At 46.7% G+C, this 27,808-nt stretch overlaps 1 protein-coding gene across 1 annotated transcript; it reads right to left on the reverse strand.

Moving 5' to 3' along the window:
- Nucleotides 1-4,983: 4,983 nt before the first annotated feature.
- LOC119174896 (uncharacterized) lies at nucleotides 4,984-10,338 on the reverse strand. The gene is made up of 3 exons (XM_037426021.2): nucleotides 10,254-10,338; nucleotides 8,634-8,956; nucleotides 4,984-5,153 (listed from the first exon to the last, which is right to left on the reverse strand). The coding sequence occupies exons 1-2, from the start codon at nucleotides 10,260-10,262 to the stop codon at nucleotides 8,690-8,692; spliced, it is 276 nt and encodes a 91-aa protein (XP_037281918.2). The 5' UTR covers nucleotides 10,263-10,338; the 3' UTR covers nucleotides 4,984-5,153; nucleotides 8,634-8,689.
- Between the last annotated feature and the right edge of the window lie 17,470 nt (nucleotides 10,339-27,808).

A 27,808-nucleotide genomic window follows, 5' to 3' on the forward strand; every position in this document is an offset into this window, starting at 1 on the left:
CTCCCACGTTTCTCTACTGAAATCCATAAGGACATCTGTATTGGATGGGTTGCTCTGGCGTTCCCATGCCATATGATAGGGTGTACCTATAGATGAGTGTTCCTTAGCCGGCATGTGTGTGAGTGGTACTTGTCAGAGTCAATTTTAGAGGGTACGTGTGGGTTGGGATAAGATAGCGTTTGTAAGCGGCGCCAGGGTATACCTGTGCGGCTTTACCGAGTTGAGGATGTGGTGGGGAATTTTTTTTTCCCCACGCGAGCCTCTGGTTTCGTAGTACTTCATTGGTCAGGTGAACCATCTGACCTGGAAGGGCTTAAGTCCCTGCACTGAAGTTACATCATCATCATCATCATCATCATCATCATCATCAGCCTGACTACGTCCACTGCAGGACAAAGGCCTCTCCCATGTTCCGCCAGTTAACCCGGTCCTGTGCTTGCTGCTACCAATTTATACCCGCAAACTTCTTAATCTCATCTGCCCACCTAACCTTCTGTCTCCCCCTAACCCGCTTCCCTTCTCTGGGAATCCAGTCAGTTACCCTTAATGACCAGCGGTTATCCTGTCTACGCGCTACATGCCCTGCTCATGTCCATTTCTTCTTCTTGATTTCAGCTATGATATCCTTAACACCCGTTTGTTCCCTAATCCACTCTGCTCTCTTCTTGTCTCTTAAGGTTACACCTACCATTTTTCTTTCCATTGCTCGCTGCGTCGTCCTCAATTTAAGCTGAACCCTCTTTGTAAGTCTCCAGGTTTCTGCTCCGTAGCTAAGTACCGGCAAGATACAGCTGTTATATACCTTCCTCTTGAGGTATAGTGGCAATCTACCTGTCATAATTTGAGAGTGCTTGCCGAATGTGCTCCACCCCATTCTTATTCTTCTAGTTACTTCAATCTCGTGGTTCGGCTCTGCGGTTATTACCTGCCCTAAGTAGACATAGTCTTTTACAACTTCAAGTGCACTATTACCTATCTCGAAGCACTGCTCCTTGCCGAGGTTGTTGTACATTACTTTCGTTTTCTGCAGATTAATTTTAAGACCCACCTTTCTGCTCTCCTTGTCTAACTCCGTAATCATGAGTTGCAATTCGTCCCCCGAGTTACTCAGCAATGCAATGTCATCGGCGAAGCGCAGTTTACTAAGGTACTCTCCATTAACTCTTATCCCTAACTGTTCCCATTCTAGGCTTCTGAAAACCTCCTGTAAGCACGCGGTAAATAGCATTGGGGAAATTGTGTCCCCCTGCCTTACACCCTTCTTGATTGGTATTCTGTTGCTTTCTTTATGAAGCACTATGGTAGCAGTTGATCCCCTGTAGATTTCTTGCAGAATGTTTATATATACTTCATCTACGCCCTGATTCCGCAGTGTTTGCATGACGGCTGATATTTCTACTGAATCAAACGCCTTCTCGTAATCTATGAAGGCTATGTATAGTGGTTGGTTATACTCTGAGCATTTAGCTATTACCTGATTGATAGTATGAATGTGGTCAATTGTTGAGTAGCCTGTTCGAAATCCTGCTTGTTCCTTTGGTTGATTGAATTCTAATGTTTTCTTTACTCTGTTAGCAATTACCTCTGTAAATAGCTTGTATACTACAGAGAGCAAGCTGATCGGCCTGTAATTCTTCAAGTCCTTGTCATCTCCTTTCTTATGTATTAAGATGATGTTAGCGTTCTTCCAAGACTTTGGTACTCTTCTCGTCAGGAGACACCTCGTAAACAGGGTGGCTAGTTTTTCTAACACAATCTGTCCTCCATCTTTCAGCAGATCTGATGTTACCTGATCCTCACCAGCAGCTTTGCCCCTTTGCATGCTCTCCAAAGCTTTTCCGACTTCTTCTATCATTACTGGTGGGGTGTAATCTGGGTTACTGCTAGTTCTTATAGTATTAAGGTCGTGGTTGTCTCGGCTACTGTACAGATCTCTGTAAAACTCCTCCGCTATTTTAACTATCCTATCCATATTGGTAGTTATTTTGCCTTCTTTGTCCCTTAGTGCATACATCCGACTTTTGCCTATCCCAAGTTTCCTCTTCAATGCTTTGACACTACCTCCGTTTTTCAGAGCGTGTTCAATTCTCTCCATGTTATACCTTCTTACATCGCATACCTTACGTCTATTAATCAACTTCGACAGCTCTGCCAGTTCTATTTTGTCTGTTGTACTTGACACTTTCATGATTTGACGCTTCTTAATTAGGTTCTTCGTTTCTTGGGAAAGCTTGCCAGTGTCCTGTCTAACTACCCGGCCTCCAACTTCCACTGCACACTCCGTAATGATACTCGTCAGATTATCATTCATTGTATCTACGCTAAGGTTGGTTTCCTCACTAAGAGCCGAGTACCTGTTCTGCAGCGACACTCTGAATTCCTGTACTTTCCCTCTCAGTGCTAGCTGATTGATTGGCTTCTTGCGTATCAGTTTCTGTCGTTCCTTCTTCAAGTCTAGGCGAATTCGAGACCGTACCATTCTATGGTCACTGCATCGTACCTTGCCAATCACTTCCACATCCTTAACGATTCCAGGGTGTGCACTCATTATAAAGTCTATTTCGTTCTTATTTTCGCCATTAGGGCTCCTCCATGTCCACTTGCGGTTTTCTCGTTTTCGGTAGAAGGTATTCAAAATCCGTAAATTATTGCGTTCTGCGAATTCTACTAGTAGCTCTCCTCTGGCGTTTCTAGTACCGATGCCATAATCTCCTCTGCCTGGTCTCCAGCCTGCTTCTTCCCTACCTTTGCATTAAAGTCGCCCATCACTATAGTATACTGTGTTTTTACCTTACTCATTGCCGATTCCACGTCTTCATAGAAGCTTTCAACTGAAGCGTCATCATGGCTGGATGTAGGCGCGCAAGCCTGTACTACCTTCATTTTGTATCTTTTATTCAGTTTAATTACGACACCTGCCACCCTTTCATTAATGCTATAGTATTCCTCTATGTTGCCAGCTATGTATCTGTGAATTAGGAACCCCACTCCCAGTTTTCTTCTGTCTGCCAAGCCCCTGTAACAAAGGAACTGAAGTTACAGTCCTGGTGTAAATGAGTTCGGGTGGAAGTGTGAACTAGCTCGTTGCCTCTGACTCCACAGTGGTCAGGAATCCATATAGCTTGTTTCCAGTCTGCCTCGAGATGGCCGTCTACTGCCTGTGAAAGTGTTCTGCGTGTTATACGGGACTGATCTTGTCTGGACTGATAGGCTTCCATTGAGTCCATAAGGTCGAAGGTTGACGCTGGGTTTCTGAGTGCGAGGGCGATAGCGACCTCCGCCATGCTTGTAACATCTTCTTGTACGGTAGATACGCAGTCGACACACCTTACCTGATTTACTACTGCCAACATGCCCTGCCCTGTAGTGACCGGGCGGTGTCCACGAAAGACGTGCTCTCGTCATCGGAGTATTTATCAGGGGCCTTGGCTCTCACTTTGCGCCTGTCTGCATGGAATAGGGGAGGGGAGGGGGTCATATTCCGAGGAAGAGGCTTGATTATGATGCCTTTGCACCATGCGTCCAGCAACCTGTCTTTGTTCTTAGCATGCGTTGGTGGTGTGATGCTCAGTTTAGCAAGCACCGCCATGTCCCTTCTGGAAATGGCTCGTCTCGTTCATTATTCGATTGTCGAGTTGGAATTTGAATAGCTTTGCTACGGTGTTGTGAATTCCCAGTTCTTGGAGTCATTCTGTGAATGTCCGTCTAGGGAGGTCCAATGTCTTTTTGAATGTATCGCGCAGTATGGTGTCAATCTTTTGTTCGTGTTTCCTATATTTAAGTAGGTAGGGTAGCCATATGTTAATTACCAGGCTGACTATATCAGAAACTTGAAAGAGGCACAGGAGGTCGTGTTCCTTCAGTCCTCTGTGCTTGTTGGTAATCGAACTAATCATGCACCTGTTCCTAAGTGCACGTTAAAGAACCCCAGGTGGTCTAAATTTCCGGAGCCCTCCACTACGGCGTCTCTCATAATCATATAGTGGTTTTGGGACGTTAAACCCCACATATCAATCATCAATCTGTTCCTAAGCTTCTGTATGGGGATCGCGTTGTTTCCTTTGTTATAATGTGCTCCTGGAATTCTGCTGTTTCCGACTTTCTCAACGTAGGGCTCTTCTATCTTGAGCTCGAGAGGTGTGTTCTTTAGATATCTGTGCCGAAAAACGAGCAATTTTGAGTTAGACAGTGAGCATTTATGACCCGCTGCGCCACCGTTTGACTGGACCGTCCAGGCTGCATTTTGGAGGTTGCGCTCCGAGTTGTTGCAAACCCTTAAACCATATGGTCACATCATCAGCGTACAGGGCGTGGTAGATGCCCGGAATGGGTTGGAAGGCATGCGGCAGTTTATTAAGGGCAATATTGTGGAGGAGGGGGTTGGGGGCTGGGAAAGGAGTGGAAGGACAACCATCGATTCCGTACCAGCGTGATTTTCTAGACGACCTTTTTCGAATATTTCGAAAACTGGAAGTGCTCTATTGGCAAGTGCTTGAAAAAAAATAAGTGTCACTCAGTGCTCGAGCTAATAAGAAAATGCTAATAAGAAAGCTAATAAGAAACGAAGAAAATGTTTTTGCGGCGTTGGGCTTTGATATGAGGCCCCCTCGCCTCGCTACGAAGTCAAGTTCACTAACCAATGGACTACACGCCCAGGTCTGCAAGGTTTCAGTATATAGGAAGCTTGTGAATGCGTTGTATTCGCTGTGCGAAACGTGTGTAAAGATAAGAGCACTTTCCAGGATTGCTTTGTTTTATACTCCCGTAGTGGTGTGACAAAAGCTCGCTCTAGAAGATAACGTTGCATGTGAAGCCGACATGAATGGTTGCACATGTCAAGAATACCTCGCGAAATTTTAACGCCATGCTAGCATTTTGGTCATCGTGCGATACGCCATCTGCGGGGCGTTGTTCCACACGCTAACGAACGCTAGAAAGAAGACGAAAGACGTCATGCTGAATCGCGACAACCGTTGAAGGGTATTATTTGTGATTTTTTTTATTCTGGCAATTTTGTACATTGATGACGTGCTGCAGATTGGCCAGTCGCGCAGGTACGTCTACTTCGCACTGCGTACGTAGACCAAGGCGGCGTATGATGCACAGCCCAGTCCTGCAGTTGCCGAGCACCGTCTCGGGCAATGTCGTCGAAACTGCAGGAAAACATGCACATTAAAGGCGTCCTTAAACACATGTCAGGGCAATCATCAATCGACCTCTGTATTAGATTTTAATGTCAGGGCAATCATCAATCGAGAATCCCGGCTGTGCCGGCTGCATTTCCGATGGAGGCGGAAATGTTGTAGGCCCGTGTACTCAGATTTGGGTGCACGTTAAAGAACCCCAGGTGGTCTAAATTTCCGGAGCCCTCCACTACGGCGTCTCTCATGATCATATAGTCATTTTGGGACGTTAAACTCCGCAAATCAATCAATCAATCATCAATCGACCTCTGTATTAGATTTTAATGCAACACGAATCAATCACCGCAAAATTCATTTCGAATCCGTCAAGCACGAGCTCTGTTAAAGGCATTGGTCACTCGCTTTAAGCACTGTTTCTTTTATTTTATCACGACGCACGAGCTGGAAGCTACGCGGGGAGAGGTGACAGGAGGGAAGATGCTACGTCACACGTCACGCACGTGTCACAAATTTTAGCGCCCATTATGAAATGCGATCACTCCCTCACAGTGTCATTGGTCTTATTCCGATGCGTGCTGGTGTTTATACATTACGTATAGCATTCCCACACTTTGCTATCCTCTGAGCATTGGCTAAAAAGGAACTTTGTCACTTCAACGACGTACAGCTTAAATGATACTTTCGTGCGACAACAAGCCTCTCTAGACGGCCTGTCGGCTGTCTGGCGTTAGTAGGAACGATCCTGCCGTAGATCTACACGTATTGTCACAGCAAGGCGCCACATTGTCGGGAGCCGTGTCACGATAGTGACCACTTATTTCTCAGTCTGGCTCACCGTGAGAGCGCTACCACCATGTGGACGACTCCCCAGCACAAGGTGCGGTGAACAAAGGTTCACGGTGTTCGACGACAAAGACGCATTCCGAGGAGAACGGCTCAGTCCGCGTCTGGGCAGCCTCTTTTCATTAACTTCCCTTTTCGTCGGGCGCCGTCTACCGACTGGCCATCCTTCGCATGCCCCAAACTTGACTTACAGTAACTTCACGCAATGGCGTCCAGCGCCACTCATCAGGGAAAAAAAAACAACGTTTTGTGCGCACATAAGCGCGACGAGTTTCACGGAATTATCTAACCACGACCGTGAGACGACCGTGAGTTCTTTTTCTCAAAATCGCACTGATTCGCAACGTAGTTAACCCCAAGCGTCCTTCATTCTAAAAGATATTTGCAAATGGGAGAAATCTTGGAGGCCATATTTTACGTTTTCGTTGAATGCCATGCGGCGCCGCGGCAAATATTCACGCTCACTATCCAATTTCTACTATTTTATGTCTCATTTCAAGCTACTTTTCGTAGAAATACCGGGAGCTTAGTTCAAGAATGCACGTTAAAGAACCCCAGGTGGTCGAAATTTCCGGAGCCCTCCACTACGGCGTCTCTCATAATCAAATGGTGGTTTTGGGACGTTAAACCCCACAAATCAAATCAGCTTAGTTCAAGAAACAAACAAGAACAATACAACTAGAACACGCTATAGAAAAGAGAAAAAAAACTATATCTAAAGTTGTTATTCGAACTCTGGCTTTTTGGAGTGGAAAGCGGGCATGCCATTGCTGCTTTTTTTGTGGCATTTTATCTCTGCATATTTTTTTTGTTTTTCTTTTGTTCTATTACTTGTTCCCAGACATTATACGTACAGCGACAGTGACAAAAAATAACTGAGGTACGTGGTGCAGGTATTGCATTGCTCACGGGCTAATATTCAGAAATTTCATCTTGTCTTCACAGTTTTTGTCTGAGCTTCGAGTTGGAAACAGTGCAGCCAAACGAATCTGTTTAGGTGAGTAAGAAACGGAGTTCCGGACTACCATACCTTTTCATAAGAGAAATGATAAACAGTTTGTTTTTTTTTGTTTTTTTTCGTAACATGAGTGATCCTTTCCTACGTATGGTTCGCCAACCAATGGTCATGAGGGCTGTGCCTGCATGCACCAACTTGGCTGCATGCACCACTCCTTTTTCTATATCTTTCCTTTCTATTATTCCCCTTTTCCCCCACCCAAAATGTAGGGTAGCCAACCGAGCCGAGCTTTGTTAACCTCCCTGCCTTTCCTCTCTATTTATCACTCTCTCTCTCTCTCTTTGGTGGAGCCCCGCACTACTCTTGAAAACGACGACAGATGACGCACTACCAATTGCAGTGTCCCAAGCGGCTTGACTATGCTTGGGCTTCTGTGCATTGGGTGTGGCCGGTCCGAGCGCTCCCCTTTTCTAGGACCCTGAAATCCTACGTTGGAGAAGATTTTGGCTCCAGGTTCGGCTAATCTAAGGCGTCCGTCCAAAAATAGATGAAAACAAGCTAGGACTTTCGCTTATTCTGTGAAGCATGTCCCATGGATGTCCACTTCAGTCGCACTTTTGGTATAAGCGGAATCACTACAGTTCCAGCTCGACCGAGGTTGTTTTTCAGGCTGAGCAAACACAGTTTGAAGAGGTGTGGCAATAATACCCCGTTTCGCAGTGAGCGAGCTCTAAACGACCATTGCGTGACTCGTGTTATTATTAAACAAAAACTATAATTAAGCCTGCAAAAACTTCATGTGGTTGTAGTTTTCAGCTTTCACTGGCACAGCCATTACCATCGCATGCAGTAAGAACCAGAGGCGCGGGCGTCCCTTCACCATTCGAAGATGACAAAACGTAGGTGGAAAAATTCTGTTTTAGCATTTTCCACTCGCTGTCCAGAAAAAACTGCTGCAAGGTTCGACACTTCAGACGGTATGCTCTCTATTGCGACATGAAACAGGATAACTACGAAGCACAGTATAAAGTCAGTTCAATGTTTCCCCATTATTTTAATCATCCTGCCACCCAGTTCTTGGCCCATCTTTCTTTGCGGGTGAGCGCCATTCATACGGCCTTCATCATCATCTGAGCACTCACGGACAGCCATATTCTACTATCCCCTAGCTACGTACAGATTGAGCCTATTGTACAGGCTATAGCACCCCAGCTCACAATTTTGTCGCGCGTCTATTTCACTCTTCGCATTCTTTCCCATCTTTCTTCCTCATTCTCCCTTCCCTTAGTACAGGGTAGCAAACCGGAAGCTCGAATTCCCGGTTAACCTCCCTGCCTTTCCCTCATTTTATTCGCTCGTTTGCTGAAGTATAGCCCCGCCGCGATGGTCTAGTGGCTAAGGTACTCGGCTGCTGACCCGCAGGTCGCGCGATCGAATCCCAGCTGCGGCGGCTGCATTTTCGATGGAAGCAGAAATGCTGTAGGCCCGTGTGCTCAGATTTGGGTGCACGTTAAAGAACCCCAGGTGGTCGAAATTTCCGGAGCCCTCCACTACGGCGTCTCTCGTAATCATATAGCGGTTTCGGGACGTTAAACCGCACAAATAAATCTTCTTAATGTATATAATAATAATAATCCACAATACTCCACCACAGCAGCCCTATAATCTCTAGCAGGCAGGACGCTCACCTGACACGCTTTTGGTCCATTGGACTTTGGAAGTTGCGGACGGTCGCGCCTGCCCCTTAGTGGTAATAAGGCGCGTACGGCAGCTTGACCAGGGCTGGTGCGGCGTGCAACTTGATCACCGGCGGCGGGTGGGCGGCGTGGAAGTAGGAGTAGCTGACGGCCGTGGGCACCTTGGCCACGACGGGCGTGTAGACGGGGGCCACCACCTTGGGCACCACGAGGGCGGGTGCGGCTCCGTAGCCGTAGCCGTACGGCAGCAGCGCTGGGTAGCCGGCGTGCACGACGCACATTGACGCCACGAGCAAGATGGCGGCTGAGAGAACCTGCGGTCCATGCGTGTAATCGGTGATAGCGACAGGAGAAACACAATTTAAATAGTTCCACGACATGCAACTAGTCGGACAGAGAATCTGTAAGTCTGTGTGAGGGTAGATTAAGGCAGCTTAGATTCATTATCGGGCACCATTATCATCATCATCATTAGCGGGCACCATTATCATCATTTATCATTAGTATTTCATTTTTATCAATCCTCCTCTGGTCACGTGACGTGCGTGCCGCCTACTGCTCATTACTACTAAGACGATAACGACGCCACATCTGGTTAATAGGCGAACAATAAACAAGAACAAAGCTTAGAAAGCTTCTCTGCAAAATGACCTTTGACCATTGTTTCTCGTGAGGTTGCCAGCGTGAGAACTAGATTATCACCTCTCATTTATTACAAATGTGAAATGAAAATGAATTGGATGTTATAAGATCATCAAAGGTTTCTATGCTGCGTCAATAAAGCTGTGGTTATCCATGAAAAGGCCGGCGATGTGATTCATATCAACAAAAAGGCAATTGGCAATAGTTGTTGAGCCGCTGAACAAGAGGCTATACCGACAGCTCGGGATAGCAGAATGGCTGTGACTTGCCTATCACGCGATTGAAAGTGAATATCGTGAGCATCAACAAAATTGACACGTTCAATACGTGCTTGAGTGAACCAAAGAAGGACAGTTTTCGACATTTGGCGATTGCGTGCTTGATGGCAGCATGGTAAAAGTGCGCCAGCGCTCAGTCACGCGACCTTTTTCATTCGTGGCTTTACTCGTGGTTCCAAGTAATACGCGAGACGTATCGCACATGAAACAATTCAATCGATGGTGTCTAAAAGTTTTCTGAAAATCTTTATCATACATGCTTGAGTAATTAAACACAATTTATGATAAAGTTAAGGAGAAAATCCATGTAGCCCGAGTAACTATATACGCTAGTTAAAATATCATGCGTTCGGTTCAGTTGGCTTTCGACGCGCCTTTTTAAGTTTTGGATCAAGTAGCATGATACAATTAGGATAAATTCTAGCAGTATATTAGATTACCTTGAGACACATTGGGCTGGGCTTGTTTAGGTCATGTTACGTTAGCTTATGCTACGCTATGTTGGTTTAGGTTATCTTCGGTTGTGTTTGGTAGTTAACGCATCTGACACTTCATATACATTCCGTATATTGAAAATAGAGTGCTGAAGTGCAGGAGCTGAAGTACACCACTTGGCTGAACCTGTCGACACTAATCCGGCGCTGCGCCCGTAGTTCACGAATTCGGTTCTCTCGTCCGGAATGTCACTCACGGCGTTCATGATGCTGGCGTATATGTAGAAGCTTCTCCGCGTATGAAGACACGACACGACTCTCGGCTGAGATGCCACGGGCAAGTTTCGGCCTGCTTATCTCGACAGACGGCCGGCGGGTACCTTTTATACGACGCTCGCCCCGCTCTTCCGCCCCTCTTTCACACATTCCGGCTGTCCGTATAGTCCCCCCCCCCCCCCCCCCACATCGGTCAGTCAGCCCAGAACGCGAACCTTCTTGCCAACCTGCGCAATACCCTCACCCATACCTTTCGACTAGCGAAGAGACGCTCAGTCAGAAAGAGACCACCACCTCGTTTTCGCCCTCTTTCTGTTCATTTACACCGGATGAAAAGAATAGCATGACACGACCCCCCCTCCCTTCTCCCTCCCCTTACATCATCAGCGTTGCATCCGCCTCTTCTCATTCTTCTTGCTGCTTCTTCCGCAAGCCTCGTCGAAAGGACCGCGAATAAGGGCGTTCTCGTAACGAGCAACGGTTACGAGCTCCTTGTGCAAATTTTCGGCTCTCTTTTTTCGAGGCATTGTACGGTGTTTGCTGTTGTCGCTGCTGTTGCATTTAGAGACAGGCAGGCGACCAGTCCCCGCTCGCGGAAGGTGGTCTCGTCATTTTTGTCAGCCTGTTTTGAAAACAACTTCCTGTTTAAAACACTAACACGCGCACCAGTAAAAGAGACACATAGCTCGCCACTGGACTGGCGACTGAAGGTTTATCAACCACTTCGATGCATGATAAAGCAGAACAAACGTCGTAAGAACTACTCTGCTCGTGCTTCGTAATATTTGTTAGTATAGAAAAAGTTTTGTTCGGATGCATGTCTAGTGCTGCGTTTCTAAGCAGCCCACTATTTTCTTTATTTGAATTATTTTTCTGGTAGGCACCCGATGGCCTCAGGCAACGCGGTTAATTTCCTCCCTTTGTTTAATTCGGCAGTTGTGTAAGCGGAAGGTGAGATTAGAAAAAGGAGGGAGGAGAGATACATGCTCCTGCATACACTTGTATTAAGGGTGGTGCTTCCCCCTTGTCCCCTGCCTAATATGCAACACAAGAAGGCATGTATACATGCCCCTCCTCCCTTAGTCATGCAAACACAGATACGCGTCAAAGCAATAGTCCCATGCCGGCGTTAAACACTGAATGTGCGCCCAATCTCTGCTGTAAACGTATAAAAATGTTACGGCGTTTGTTGCAGAGATGTTAATGCAATGATGTCTTACCATATATGTCCATTTAATAGCGTCTCTATCGAAGTGACGTAAGCAGTGTATGCTGATAAACAAGAAATACTACGCACACGTCGTTTACTCATTTTCCTGCCGGCAAGACGGTGGAAAATTGGGTCAGGTTCTGTGACGATCATCTCTTTCCATGCAAGAAGTATCAGCTCAGTGCTGCATGAGAAACAGTCACTTTCGACCGGGACAAAAGTCGGAAAATATCTTCCCACTTGATTAGCACAGTTTCTGTGGTAGTTATTGCGTTTAACGCTTCATGAATGCAAGAGTAAACGTGTGTGATGTTTGGTCAGTGATGCCATGTGCCAGCCTATCTGATCTGCACCGAGTCCTTACCGCATGAAGTTTCTGGGTGTACGTCACCAAACGCGTAAGCTTTCTTCTCGGCGGCACGCAGGACGTCGTTGCTGTGTCCATGGATCACGCAGAGACAATGTACGTGCAGGTCACGTACGCACATATACGCCGTATGTGCGGATCTCACAATTATTATAGTATTTCCTGTAGCAACATCATCATCCACGACCACCGCCCCACGCCAGTTCCCGTTGTGCGGTTGTACCATGAAGACAGAAGTGACTACACTCGGAAAAATTCACGAAACGACGACCACCGGCGACAGCGTGCGTCGCTTTTCCGTTTGAGGTGCGGCAGCGAAAAGCGTCGCTAGCACTCGGGCGAACGCAAACTGCCTACGCTGTAATTGTGCTGCAGTTCCGAAGCGGTCGCTGAAGTGGATTGCGCGCTGAGCCCGTGCAACTCTTGCCAACAGCGTGGGCAGAGCGCGTGCAGCCTTTCACGTCAGACCATTGCGGTCGGGTCAAGCACGGTAGGACGCGTGCCGGCGCGCCTCGGCGCGGTATTAAGATCGACAACTAGATCGCGCGCGCGCATTAACCCTTTGATGCGGCACTGGTCGTGTGTATATAGTGTAGGAAGGAAGTTACGACCGTGAGGCCCATTTCGAAGGCGAGTAAGACGGGGCGTGGAAGCAGTGTCGTAATCGAGAGAGAGCGAGCAGGACAGCGAGATGAACTGAAGGCACTCGATGCAACTGGGAAAAGCGAGGGGAGGAATTGTGAATCGCCCGAGTGTTTTGATAGCGGCCGTCGAAACGGCCGAACGCAGCTGTGCGCTAACGCGCCGCGTTGGGGGGGAAATGGGCGAGGCGGCCACCTCGAAAGGCCTCGTAGCTGCGTTGCCGAGCGCAAATGATGCATTCACGCGACCCTGCCAACGACATGCCGGTCAGTGTGTTTCGCCACTGACTGCTGCCGTTGGCGCTGTCGTGCATCTACAGCCTTCTAATAGTTGCTTCCGGGACGCGTGCGGAACCTTTCTTCCATTTTCTCGCACGTTGATTTGAATGTTGGGCGCACTCGCGTTTTCTTGCCGGTATTCTTTTGTCCGGACCGTGAAAGACCGAAGGAAAAGGTCACCGATCGAGTGTTCTCGTCTCTCGGACGGAGGTCAGTGGGCTTGGCCCTTTGATCACGGCGGCACCGACGGTCTTTGTTCGTGGAGCTTTCAAGGTGACCGCTCGGATCGCGCTGCACGTGGCTGGCGTCCCTCGGTAAACTACAAAACTGGGAAAGACAAAAGAGCTTATACTGTCTGTCTGGAGTTAGGATGGCACAGTGGAGTATGCACGCTTGTGCGTGACATTGGTGGACAGAGGCGACCGTCGTATGTCCCAACACTAACACCAGTTGTCAGTTGAACTTCCCTGTATGCTTGCAAGCATGGCGCGAACAAATATTCGTACCGTTGCTGGCCAAGTGCCACTGATAGGCAAGCTAGCTTCAAATAAGGATCACGTGTGACGGCACTTTTGGTGTATTATCAGCCCCCGAGTGCATTGATTTGAATAGTCTTTCCTACCCGACAGCGCGATATATTTTTGTACCCGTCATTTGAGGCACTTCTTTGCATTTTACTGAACTAGTAGGCCAGACGTCAGCACATCTCTCAACCAGACGGAAATCTTGCGTCCACATTAGATCACCGATATAGAAGAATTTATTGGCAGAACCACAATACCGGCGTGTATAGAAGATCAGCGGTTCACGAAACATATCAACAAACGAAACTTATCCTTAGGATGACAGCTTGCGGATACATGCAAACGTCCCGAAAGTTCCAGATAACGCAGAGTGCACGATGTTTTGACATTTAGAAACCTGCCATGGCAAATGACAGTCAAATGAACAGTGCGACCATGCCAATCCCGCTTTCCGTCAAAATGCGGATAATGAGCGGGAAGTGGCTTCTGCTGCCTCGTGAAGTAGTGAAAACACTCAAACTGCATGCGCGTGCATGTGCTCGTAACAAATATTTGGGGCGGCCTTGTGGTCGCGTAAAAGTCTTCGGTTTGAATTCCGACCGTGTGTATACGTTCACTTCGGTATATGAGGCGATTCCCATTGCGCCAGCGGTAGGTCGATTGCCACCGCCCCTGTCATTGTAAGGCTTTGGTATGCTGTTCGCTGCTGTGCTTTCGACAAAGCGTCGCTTTCGCGTCCATTGTTCCAGTTATTTGCCACGAGGAGCGTTGAAATATGGGACCGCTCCAGTTTTCTTTTCGCATACAGAATGGCCGTGTTGAGTAACCCAAGTCATGGATTTTTCGTTCTCGGCGCCTGCAGCAACAGAAACACGCAATTCGAAAGACAATGAGTCTTCAAGTTCTTTTGTTTGGGAGAAACTATATCGTCTGTTCTCGTTGACAAAGTTTGACAGCCGCTCCATAAGCTGCGCGCACAAAAGGCGTCACGAATACGTAAATTACTGGCGTAACCTAACTCCTTCTTGACCCAGCCGGTAAAAACTAAGCGCAAAGCTTTGCTTGCGCATATATTATGGCATCTGGGCCACTAGAACTGTCACAAGGTGGCCCTCGGAACAAAATATAAATGTGTGCGTAATGTCTAATTCGTACTTGGGATAATTATGTTTACCATTTATAGCCGACTACAAGCTACGGCCAAATATTGTAGCGCTTGCTGTTTCCCACTCTTAAATTATTTCTGGGGGCTTAAAGAGTACTTGTGGGCTATAGTTGCTGGCCATTACAGCGCACACTGGTATAAGAGATGAACACGAGCAAAAGGCTAGCATGCTGTGTTGTACTTTGTGCGTGTCTGTGTGTGCTTTTAATCCGGTGTACGCAACCATACGGCCTAATGTTTCTGTAGGAACATTTTTTTTCTGTATACAACAAGTGAATATACATTTTACCAGCAGAAAGCGTCCTTAGTCAACGAAGGATCTCAGCTATAACAGCTTTTAAAACTTGCTCTTGCTGCTGCAAGTATCGCAGCAGCGCCCGATATCCTATATCAGCCCAACGATAATTATAGCGCGAGAACACAGCGACGACAAAGAGACAAGAAGAACATGAGCGCTCTTTGTCGTTGTGTTCATGTTCGTCATGTCATACCAACTAGCCCAAACTGCCACAATCCTATCAGCATCGCAACAGCGTGGCTACGCCCAATGCAGGGCAAAGGCCTCTTTCATGATCCGCCAATCAAACCGGTCTTGTACTTCATGCTGCCACGTTTCGCATGTGAACATTTTATTCTCATCGGCCCACCGGACTTTGTCTCCACTTTGTGCGTCTGCCTTCTCTGGGAATTCAGTCAGTTGGTTATCTTGCCTACGTGCTACGCGCCCGGCCCTTTCAACTATGACACCCTGGATTCCGGTTTGTTCCCTGACCCACTTTGCTCTGTTCTTGTCTCTTAAGGTTACACCTATCATTTACCTTTCCATCGCTCGCTTCAGTTTTGTGCGTATTATTTTCAGGCCTACTCTTCTGCTTTCCGTGTTCATAGAGTTCAGCAATCATGAGCTGCAATTTGTCCCCTGGGTTACTCATCAAAGCAATGCCATCAGCGAGTCGCAGGTTACCAAGATGCTGTACATTAACTCTTATCCTGAGAGGGCACCCTCCCACTCAACTGGAAGACCAGCTGTTTTGTTCCATTACTGAAGACTGGCAAATCACCATTGATGCTCCCATCGTACCGCCTGATTGCACTGGCTTGTTGCTTGGGCAAAGTGATGGAGAGGATGGTACTTGGACGGCTAGAATGGTTCCTGGAGCATCACAACATCTACCCAGACGCTATGACGTGTTTTCGCTGTAGCCGATCATCAATTGATAGCGTCATAGCCCTGGTCAGCTACGTGCAACACTAAAAAGGCCGTAAGCGTCTTTGCGCTTCTTTAGTTCTTGATGTTAAAGGGGCGTATGATAACGTCACTCATGAAGCTATCCTCGCCGCTCTCAAAGATGTAGGAGTGGGTGGTAGAATGTTTCAGTGGCTACGCAACTATTTCTACGAGCGATCCTTTTCGTGAAAACCGAGGATGGTGACACTTCGCTATACTACAGCCACCGTGGTGTTCTGCAGGGTGGCGTACTTAGCCCTGTATACTATTCAACCTGATGCTAATCGCTCTTCATGAGCATCTGCCAAGTACTGTCAGATTGTTAATGTACGCGGACGACTTCTGGGTTTGTGTGTCTGCAGTAACACGTCTACAGCTGTGAGCACGATTTCAGAGAGCTGACACTCAAGCTGCTATTTACTTCCGTAAACGAGGTCTGGAAATTTCCTCTGAGAAACGTGCACGTGTAGCATTTACGCGGAAACCAATGCAGAACTACAGCGTTCTGATAAACAGCGAAAGGATACTTTACCACCGATCGTACAAGTTCCTAGGTGTTATAATTGACAAAGACCTCTCATGGAGCCCGCTTGTATCATACATGAAAAGGTGGCTGACATGCATCTGCCATTTGTTCAAATTCTTTGCTGTAAATAATTGGGGAATGTCCACTGCCACTATGTTGCGACTATACAGGCTTCTTTTCCTTGTATTCATTCGGTACAGCCTACTTGTGTTAACCAACGCAAGTAAAACAAGTATACGGATGCTTCAAAGTGTCCAGGCTCAAGCACTCCGGATTTGTCTATGCTTGCCCCAAAGTGCATCAACAGCGGCAACTATCGCCATCAAAAGGAACCACCTCATCAAGACCGACATTAATGTTGAAGTACTGAGGACACATATACGACACCTTGCTCGAACTCCTCGACATCACCTATAGCCTCTCTACCAATGGACCGACCACGCACATCTTACTGCAAAACAGTGACCGCACATGATGAGTCGATCCCAACTTCGTTCTCTCCCGCCGCTAGACCTGTGATTCCGCCATGGTGCCTCGCTCAACCAATTATTAATATTACCATGCCTGGCGTCCAAAAAAAGACAATTTGTCGTCATTGGCTCTTAAGCAGCTCACACTACTTCTCTTGTATGGAAAATACCAAGACTCCACACATATATACACTAACGGATCGGTTCAGCCGAACGGCTCAACCGGAGCAGTAGTGATACCAGAGTTGGTCACGACGATTAAATTCAAGACATCCCACGCAACAACATCAACGGCAGCAGAATTGGCAGCACTTCGTGCGGCATTGCAATTTGTCATTTATCAACCTACACACACGCAAGTATATAGACTATTTTCTGCGACTTGAAGACGGCACTGTAGTCTCTACTATCAGCCTTACGTCGTGAACCGCACGATAAGCTGGTACTAGAGATAGCAGAAATCATACACCACCTGACTGAGAAAGGGCATCAAATAACAATTCAGTGGTTACCCAGTCACTGCGGAATCATCGGCAATGAACGGGCCGATCAAGCTGCCCGCTCAGCCCACGCAGAAGATCATGAACTATATACCACTTTCTAGGACAGATGCTGCGCGAAAGCTCCGCTGGCTTGCTCGCCAGCAAACCACATCACAATGAAATCAGCCGTACAAGCATGCCCGACTGTACTCGCTTGACCCTACGTTAAATCTTCAAGTCCCGTCGTGGCTTTGCCGAGCAGATCAGACCCTGTTATGTAGGCTGTGGTTGGGCGTTGCGTTTACCAACGCCTACGCTTTCCGCATTGGGATGGCCGACACCGCGGCCTGTGGCCACTGTGGCAAAGAAGAAACGATCCAACATATTCTTTGTGACTGCCTAGAGTATAATAGACAACGACTATGCCTTCGCAAGGAACTCAACAAATTAGATAATCAACCTCTGTCGAAGGAACGAATTCTAGAATATCGACAAGATGCAACTTCACATAAGAAGGCCCTGAAAGCGCTACTGCAATTTTTTGCGATCGACTGGCCTTTCTGAACGGTTGTAGGCAGAACGCCCTTCCTGCGTGTGTTTTCGTTTTTTCATGAGTGCGCGTACGTTGTTGTTTTTTTCTCTTTATATACTCCCTCTTTCTTGCCCCTATTTCCCCACCCCCAGTGCTGGGTAGCAAACCAGATGCCAATATCTAGTTAACCTCCCGGCCTTCCTTTTCTCTCTATCTCTCTCCCTCTCTTCTCCCTAACTCTTTCCAATTTAGAGTCCTGAGAACCTCTTGTGAAATTATGGTGAAAAGCATTAGAGAGATCGTGTCTCCCTGCCTTACACCCTTCTTTATTGGGATTCTGTCACTTTCTTTACGGATAACTATGGTGGCTGTGGATTCACTGTGGATTTCTTTCGGTATGTTTATGTAGGGTTCGTCGATGTCCTGATACCGTAGTGCCTGCATTACTGCTGATGTCTCGACTGAGTCAAACGCCTTCTCGCAATCTATGAAAGCTATGTATAAGGGTTGGTTGTATACCTTGCATTTCTCTATTACGTGATTGATGGTATGAACATGGTCCATTGCGTAATAGCCTGTACGAAATCCTGCTAGGTCCTTTAGTTGATTGAACTCTAACATCACCTCAATTCTATTAACTATGATTGTTGTAAATAGTATGTAGAGGACGGACAGTAAGCTGATCGGCCTGTAATTTTTCAAGCCCTTAACGTCTCCTTTCTTACAGATTAATATGGTGTTGGCGTTGTTCCAAGATTCTGGTACCCTTTCCTTAAAAGACACTTCGCATATAAGGTGGCCAGTTTTTTTAACACAATTTTTCCGCCATCTTTCAGCAGGTCTGTTCTTATTTTATCCTTACCAGCGGCTTCGACTACGTGACAAATTTGTAAAAATAGCTTATTGACTACAACGTGTGTACCTGCAGGTCAAAGCCGATGGCTCGGTTTCAGCAATGGCAAACACACTTCGAGGTTATCGAAATGCGAAAAAAAGATAATCTTGCACGCACTCACAATCGGGTGTACGTAAAGAACATCCACTTATCATAATCATAGATCTCTTTTCCTGAAACTTACTGAAGATCTCCGCTAAGACGTGTTTTATGATAATTTTGTAGCCTTGTCACGAAGAACGTCAGAAATCAACCTTTTTTTTCATGAGCCTGAAAATTATCCACCGGAACGTAGGCTTCAAATGATCAGTCGTCCCCGTGGCTGACTCCAACTTTCGAGTAATGACTACGTTGCACGACAGCCAATAACATATCTAGCTAATAAAACGCGATGCAAAAAGTTAAGTCTGGTCACATCGTGGTCAGAAGATCGCGCGAACTTGGGCACCTACAGGAGTCATAGACTGAAATGCGAGGTCCTTTCGTCTTTTATTCTTTAGTGTTCTTAGTGTAACGACTGCTATTTCTAATCGCTCGTGATAATCAAACTATTTATCTAAAAAACTGACCACTAAAGGTAATGTTAGCTCTCGTGTAAGAGTTCGAGTAAAAATTACACCGATAAGCAACGAGCCATTAAAAGAAGCTACGTTCATTACGTATCCCTAAATTTTCGGATCCCAACAACATGCATTGATAGTAGGCGCGAGTGGTCTGACGAAACCGTGCATGCGCTAAGCTCTTCGGACGGAAGAATGACCTGCAAACAATTGTTCTCGTTGTTCGCTTTTGTTGTGAAGCAACAGTCTTCACGCGCCGATGTCGTATCTCATCTTCCCATCATTATCTTGCTTCACTTTTTTTTTCTTGTGTCTTGTCAGCGAGTTGGGGGAAGTGGGGAGGGGGCAGATTCGTTAGTGGGGTGACTGGACGGATCCGCCGAGTCGAAACAAAAGGTGATTCTTGCGGGGCATGGACCACCCGGTAGCAGCGCTTTGCTGCTTCCGAACCCGGTCGCACAATGGCCTCGACTCGCGAAGCAGTGAGCTAGCCCTGCATGGTGCGATCGGACAAGCTTCCCTTCCGGCACTTTCTCCGCTGTTGAAAGGGTTGCGAAAGAGGGATTTACTACTTCCAGAATTGGAAGGAACAGCCGCTGCAGCGCTAACGCCTTTCATGTTCGCGTCGTTCGTTTATCATTTAACGTAGCAACGGTTCCTGCTTGTACTTCACCCTCATTGGCAGTCCACTAGCCATGGCGTTGTTCTGCTGAGCTCCAGGTCGCAGGTTTGGTGAAACGAGTTTCAAAATTGTTCACGCAATTTTTTTAACAGAGTCTTGATGAAGAACTTCAAGTTATGGAAGTCCCCCAATACACAGAGTTTGTCATAATCAAACGGTAATTCACTGCTTGAGCCTCTCGTAGCGAGGAATAAAATTCTTAAGTGAACAATGATGTACTAATTACAACGCTTTTCTCGCGGAGTTGTGTGCACAATGCGATAGAGATACTATGCATTAGCCACTGTCCTATAGTTTAGCACACAACTTTTGCGCGCCATGTTGAGACTTTGATTTACTTCTTAGTGTGGCCAATTACGATGCGAATGGCTATGTAGCACCACGCTGTCTAATTCGGAGAGAATGATAACAGCGGATGAGACAAATGGAAAAGGAAATTATTGGAAGTTCATTTAAACCCGAGAAATTCCAGAAGCAACCATAATTAAATAGAAGGCTATGATCATTTACAGGACTGGAATATGGAATCTGGAATGTGGAATCTGAAGTCGGAGGCATGGCTTCCAGCTTTGGTGACTCTTCCGCCGAAACTACTTGGTGGTAAATTACAAAATTGCACCTGCTATAATTGCCAGGGTACGTCGATGAAATTGAAAAACTAGAATAGACGTTTGAAAAAAATCTTTTAATGCTTTGGCGCAGGTGCGTAGCCAGAATTTTTTTTCGGGAGAGTGGATCGGGAGCACCATTTAGATCGCAGGCCGACAGATGTGGTCGACTGACATTCTGGGCTCTGTATGTCATGGTAAAAAAAATCACAGCATATCCACGTAGTGAATGATGATGAGTGGAGCAAAGCGTCCGTCCATCCGCCCGCCCGTCCGTCCGTCCGTCCGTCCGTCCGTCCATCCGTCTGTATGTATGCACGTATGTATGTATGTATGTATGTATGTATGTATGTATGTATGTATGTATGTATGTATGTATGTATGTATGTATGTATGTATGTATGTACGCATGCATGTATGTACGCATGCATGTATGTACGCATGCATGTATGTACGCATGCATGTATGTATATATGTATGTACGTACGCATGCATGTATGCATGCATGCATGCATGTATGTATCTATGCATGTATGCATGCATGCATGCATGCATGTATGTATGTATGTATGTATGTATGTATGTATGTATGTATGTATGTATGTATGTATGTATGTATGTATGTATGTATGTATGTATGTATGTATGTATGTATGTATGTATGTATGTATGTATGTATGTATGTATGTATGTATGTATGTATGTATGTATGTACGTATGTATGCATGTATGTATGTATGTACGTACGTATGCATGTATGTATGTATGTATGTACGTACGTACGCACGTATGCATGCATGCATGTATGTATGTATGTATGTATGTATGTATGTATGTATGTATGTATGTATGTATGTATGTATGTATATGCTGTACTTGGTATACGCCGGAGGGATGGACTGCCATAGACAATAAGGAGCTTCGCCCCTAATTTCAAGGGAGGGGGGGAGGCACGGGCCTGGTGTGCCATTCCGCTGGCTACGCCACTGCTTGGGCATACGCGTTCGCTTGATGGCGGCAGCGTAGAGGCGAGACGTAGAGCAGCGGGACCTACTGATAATGGTCGCCAAGGCACTGCGTACCAATTTTTTGTTTATTTGTTTGTTTCAAGCTTCCTCTGCCCACACATATCTCTACACGTGCTTCAGGTCCGTCTATTAGTACAGTGGACGGGTACTCGACAGCTGTGACGTGAGGATATGTGCGACTTCGAGAATGAACGTGAAGAGGCTACCAACTTCTGCGAAATGACGAGCGAGACGTTAGGACAGATTTACGCGGTGTACATAATGCCAATGCGGGGCTCTTCGCGACTCGCAAGGTTCTTCTTCGCCAGTCCGTTTCGCCGGGTCACTCCGTCCACTCAAGGTGCGCGTTAGACCTTGGCTTCAATCGGATGCCTCGAAAGCCCGAGCAGAATGGCACTCGTGTCTCTTCGCTCGGCTTTCGGGCTGACTGCTTTGATGCCTGACCTCTTCGAGGGCATTGCGTGCTCGTTCCAAATGTGAAGAGCGTTATAGGAAAGCGGCTCTAATGCTCGCTCGTTGCGGACGAGTGCATGGTGCGCGCTTTCGCTTGTCACATTTCGCGTTATGTGCATTAGTTTCATCACGAAACTTCGGATGCTTGTGCTCAAGATCTGAATGGTATTCGCAGTATTGCGAATGCACATGGATCAGGCCAAGGTTCGATTTGAATCAACCTTGCTAGTTTTTCTATCCTATGGCTAGCTGATGGAGCTTGGCTTAATTTGCGCATTAGCTTGTGCATTTGCGTTTGCTTGGTTAGGTTTACGTGTGTGTGTGTGTGTGTGTGTGTGTGTGTGCGTGTGTGCGCGCGTGCGTGTGCGTGTGTGCGTGTGTGCGTGTGTGTGTGCGTGTGTGCGTGTGTGTGTGCGTGTGTGTGTGCGTGTGTGTGTGTGTGCATGCGTGTGTGTGTGTTTTCACTTGCACCGGCACACGCACAGACACAAACGATTAATGTGTTTAAAAATCTTGAAGAATCCTTCTCGTTTCCTTCATGCAGAAACTCATGACATAAAAATCAGGTATAACTTAGTTTTCCAGCTTACTCACGACCAGAAATTTAGGATCACATTTCTGGTGTCTGAATAGCCTTACCAGCAAGTCCGTGCTCAGAATTTTTTTTTCTTGGGGGGTTGGGGGTAGGAGGGTGACACTTGTCTAATACCCTGACTATTTGGGGAGAAAACCTATTGTATTATTTATTTCTGCTAAAAAAACATTGTCCATCAAAATTTTGGGAGAGGGGGAAAAGGAAGGAAGCTAGGGGGGGTGCCACTATTGGATGTAGGCCTGCTTACCGGTATAATCGCGCTCCAGCAGCCCAACCGCAGAATGCAACACTGTATGACGTTGGCCTTCAAGAGTGCCATCAGTGATTATCCACTGGACACGTTGGACCTTGTGGTGTCACGCTCGAGCTCCTCGACCTTTATTAGAACTGTGCAGTGAAAAAGGCGTCAGGCATGTGCATCTCGCTTCATTAGATTGCAGTGACAGTAAGCTTAGGGATGGAAACCTTCGCACGGTATTTCGACTGTAACGTGCCTACATTTGAGCCTTAGCCAACGCCGTCTGCGACATTGAAGCGCTGTTCATAATGGCTCGGGGTTGTCATCTCAATCTCACCTTTGAAGGCGGCATGAGTTCGTAGGCGGCGTGACTGCTTGACATGCGACAGTGACTTGCCAGTAAACTGAGCTCTCCCTTCAAGAGCGCTATTATAATTATCAAAATAGCGTTTTAAAAATTCCTAATGATGCACCACTAGACCATGCAGACAGAGACTAATTTGTCGTCGTTAACTCCAGATAACTGTCATTCGAAGCAAGATGTCTGTGATGTGTTTATTAAATAATTTATTTATTTATTTATTTATTTATTTATTTGCAACGCGATGTTGTGGGAGGCCAGGGGGGAAAAGCTGATACAAACAGCTTGAGGGTGTCCTGGCCACCATACACGTGCTACAGCGTAAAAGATGGCAACAAAGGAAAAACAAAAATGAAAAAAAAAAGAACGGGAAAATGAAATGTACACATAATACATTGTAGATGAATATCCTTCATGCAAAAAAATATGTACACAAGATATATTGTGCAAGACTATCCTTCAAGCGAAAAAGAAAAGGACGGTGTTATTTATGAGGCATATTCATGTTAGTGGTATTGTGGTGAAAATTTTTTGTAATTCATAAAGTGGAATGTTGAGCCAGTTGGTACAATATAATGGGGAAATATATGAGCGCACAAGGTAGAAGGAAGGAAGCACTTGACAGAAAAGACGCTCAACTTACAACTGAACTTTTATTAGAAAACATTCATCGCACGAAAACATAGAAACGCGCAGGCGCAACCAACTCCAAGATGCCACCCTCCCCCCCCCCCCCCCCAAAAAAAAAAGGTATGTTTATCTATTTTAACAGCTCAAAAAACACTCCTCTTTTTCACCTATTGCTACCGAAAGAACACTGATACACGTGCTTGCGTTCGCCCTAATCTGTTCTGCTTCCGTGATTTCTCTGGTCATTCTGAGTTTAGATTTCTCAGGTCAATCTGAGTGTACCTCTATAAATGAGGTTTCCCGAATGCTAAAAAGCTGCTTTTTGCTGATTCTATTCAATAAAGCTGAGAGCGTGAACCGAAGCATTTGTTGACCAAATGCTTCCGTTCACGCTCCGAATCGAACTATATAAAGGACGAGTTTCCGCTGCTATCATATCTCATCGCTGGGTCCTTGCACGTTTAGGCGCACACAAGAATCATTGCTGCTGCATATGCAGCATAACCTACGATACACTTGGCAGCATCCTATTGCGTAAACAAAAGCAGTAGCCTTGGCGTCAACTTATCGACGTCTTTGCTTTCACAAAATGCCAAATCGATTCGCCCTATCAGCTGAAAATTAAGCCTCTTTGCCAGTTTATGGTCAGACCAATTAGGCTTCACCCTCTTGCGAAATGTTTATCGGCATGCGGTAGACCTTCAACGATTTTTTCTATGACATCTGACTGGAAGTTAGCAAGCGTCTCCATTAGCGTTCACGGGCGGCCTACAAGCTGTCAGAAACCCTTCACTTTGTTTCTTGCAGTGGGCGCAGAGGTTCCTTCAATGACCGGGAGTCCGATTCTTACTTAAGAGTCCAGTGTTTGACCCCGTCCAGAGCGCTCGTTCGGCGAAAGGGCGACCTGCAAAGCGGAAATGGCCGTCAATGCCTTGTGTTCGTATGAATGGTAGGCGTGCCGGTGGACGGTGATTGACCAGTCGACGTCCTTGGCGTGAGTTGGAAGGGGGGGGGGGGGGAGTGGGCTATGGCTACCAGTTGTCGTTAGGTGAACGCCCAACGAGGCATACTGCCTCCTATCCGATCCATGGGAATCGGCCTCTGCAGCATGTCTCTTATCGGGGACTCCAAAAAAGTGAAGGAAAATTACGTACAGTTCTTATTTTCAGATCTTAGATAGAGAGAAATGCATCCCATCATGAAAACGCATTAACAAATTTTGTGTGAATTCCTAGGTTTCTTGAATAGTGTAATGAAACGTCATTGAACAAGGATCGTAAATAGTGCCAGCGTTCCGACAAGCAGACTCGCTTTTTACACCTTGCATCTGCGTCCTTTTTAACAGGGACAGGTAATGTCGCTTTAACTCGTTGCACTTGCATTTAGAGCGTAATACAAGTCGTCCCAACCACGCAACGTGTCACAATTGTTCACCATCACGGAGTAGCAGGAATGGGCATTCTTTACTAAACTCGAGTTTTCGTTCCATGGCTAATCATCATAATCATTGTTATCAGCCTGGTTTAGTCCACTGCAGGACGAAGGCCTCTCCTACTGATCTTCATGTTACCTTATCCTGTGCGAGGATTCCATTTTATCCCTGCGAACTTGGGTAAGGTAGCAAGAAACGGTTATCAACAAAAAAGGCTTTTTGTCAAACCTTGCCAGGTGACAAGGTGATAAAGTGCCGTTTGCGCACTGTTCCCATCTGGATATTGCTCAAGCAGCCAATCGGGGGCGGAGTAGTCTCGTGGCTGCATTATTGAATATAGCGTGTAAGAACAGGCGTGTGTACTGGCATCGGGGAAGGGGGGTGGGTTTATGCAATGTGGGGCTGCTTCCCCCCCTTAATCACATGAGAAGGGGGTGAGGGCGCTGCTACAAACCTTCACCTCCCCTACCCACCCCCCCTTAAGGAGAACTCTGCGAACGCCTTATGCGCGTAAGCATTTTCGAAAGAATCATCAGGCGTCGAGATGGTTGTTCGGCGAGAGAGAAGGAAATACAAGGCCGGTATCCCACCGGCGCATCGTTTGTGGGCGTCATGGAGGTCTTTCGCTCTTTGTGTTGGTCACTTTGTACCGTTTCCTTTTGTCTTCAATTGTTGTCTTTTAGTCACGAAGCGCAGACCTCTTTCGCGGACGGACCATCGTGTCGTGGCCCGTGGAAGAGCCAGGAAGTGCTCAGAAGGATGGCATTTCAAAAGAGTGCACGCGAGTTCTTTGAAATGGTGTTCGGACGAACGGTGGTCGGTGCGGTCGTGAAACCACTGCCGGAGCGCAAGTGGGTTACTTTTTTCTTCAACCGGAAGAAAAAAACACACACGCAAACTAAGAAGTAAAAAAGAACTTCTCAAATCTAGAAGAGAAACAGAAGCGGTTGGAATCAGTCTAGGGCAGGAAACAATCTTGGACGCTTTTCACGCCGCGACGAAAGTGAAACGATACTGCCTGGATAAAGAAAAGGCTACAGGCGCGTTTCGCGAATCTCGCACGCTCTTCCGTCTAAACGTTACCACACGGTTAGCGGACGTCATTTCCTGAGGATTGCGCTTTTTTTATTTCACTGACGCGAAGCTCTATTACGGTGACAGTGGGGGCCAACAAAATCGAAGTACGAGAACGAACGGAAAACGCGATTTCGCAATAAACGTATACCCGTCATGGTGGTCTGGTTATGGTGCTCTATTGACGACCTGAAGGTCGTCGGTTCGAATCCCGGCCGTGTAGGCTGCATTTAGGAGAAGGCGAAAATGTTCGTGACCTGTGTACTTGATTGATTGATATATGGGGTTTAACGTCCCAAAACCACCATATGATTATGAGAGACGCCGTAGTGGAGGGCTCCGGAAATTTCGACCACCTGGGGTTCTTTAACGTGCACCCAAATCTGAGCACACGGGCCTACAACATTTCCGCCTCCATCGGAAATGCAGCCGCCGCAGCCGGGATTTGAACCCGCGACCTGCGGGTCAGCAGCCGAGTACCTTAGCCACTAGACCACCGCGACGGGGCATGGCCTGTGTACTTCGCTTTAGGTGTACGCTAAAGAGCCCATCCCCTGCTTCACTGCCGCGGATTTGTATTAACTTACACCCTCGAGGTTCTTTAAAGTGCACCTAGATCTGAGCACACGGGTGTTCTTAGCATTTAGTACCCGTCGAAATGCTGCCCCCGTGGCCGGGACTCGAACCCATGCTTTCAAGCCCAGCAGAAGGACGCAGTCTGTCAGAACAGCTTATTTACGTAGGCATTAAACATGTGCTTTTTTTTTTAATGTTAAGTAGACAAAAAAAAAAGGTACGCGGGCACAGAATGGGAACACTTTCGCTCTCGCTCGAGTGATCTCTTAAAGGCCGCACAGCTCGCCTTTGCCGTACGTCAGCCGTTCACTAACAGTCGACACGTTTTCGCGCTTAGATTTCCCGAGTCGCGCTGAATATATTACGCGCCCTGTTTCCCGGAGTGACTTTAGAAGCGATGAATGCAGCGTTTCAGTTCCGCATGTCGCGTTAAACCGCTATTTGCGACTACCTAATGTTCGTCGCTTTGCGCGTACTTTCACAGCAGGCTTGGTTGCGTTTAATGGAAGATGCTCAAGTCACGTTTCAATATATTCCTTCAATGCGACCTTATACAAGGCGCTGCTATGTTACTTTTTTTGCATGCGTTTTTTAAAGGTTAACTAATTATACTTTTTAGTGTTTTATGTCCAAAAACCATGATATGGACGCCGTAGTGGATGGCTTCGGAAATAACGACAATTTGGTGCTCTTTAACGTGCACCAATTCGGTTACGTTCTTTACACGAGCCTCTAGCGTATTGTCTCCATTGAAAGGTGGCCGCTGCAGCAGGTATTCGATTTCACGACCTTCGAGTCAACAGCTCAAGCTTATATAACCAGTATGCCACCATGGCGGGTTTAAGGAGACACTAATCAAAACTCATGATTACTGAACAGTACACGGAAAGCAGTAGATTATAGGCCTGAATATCAATATGCATGAAACTAAAGTAATATACAACAGTCTCGGCAGAGAGCAGCGCTTTTCGATATGTGGC

This window comes from Rhipicephalus microplus, chromosome 5 (genome assembly GCF_043290135.1).
Source record: "Rhipicephalus microplus isolate Deutch F79 chromosome 5, USDA_Rmic, whole genome shotgun sequence".
NCBI lineage: Eukaryota > Metazoa > Arthropoda > Arachnida > Ixodida > Ixodidae > Rhipicephalus > Rhipicephalus microplus.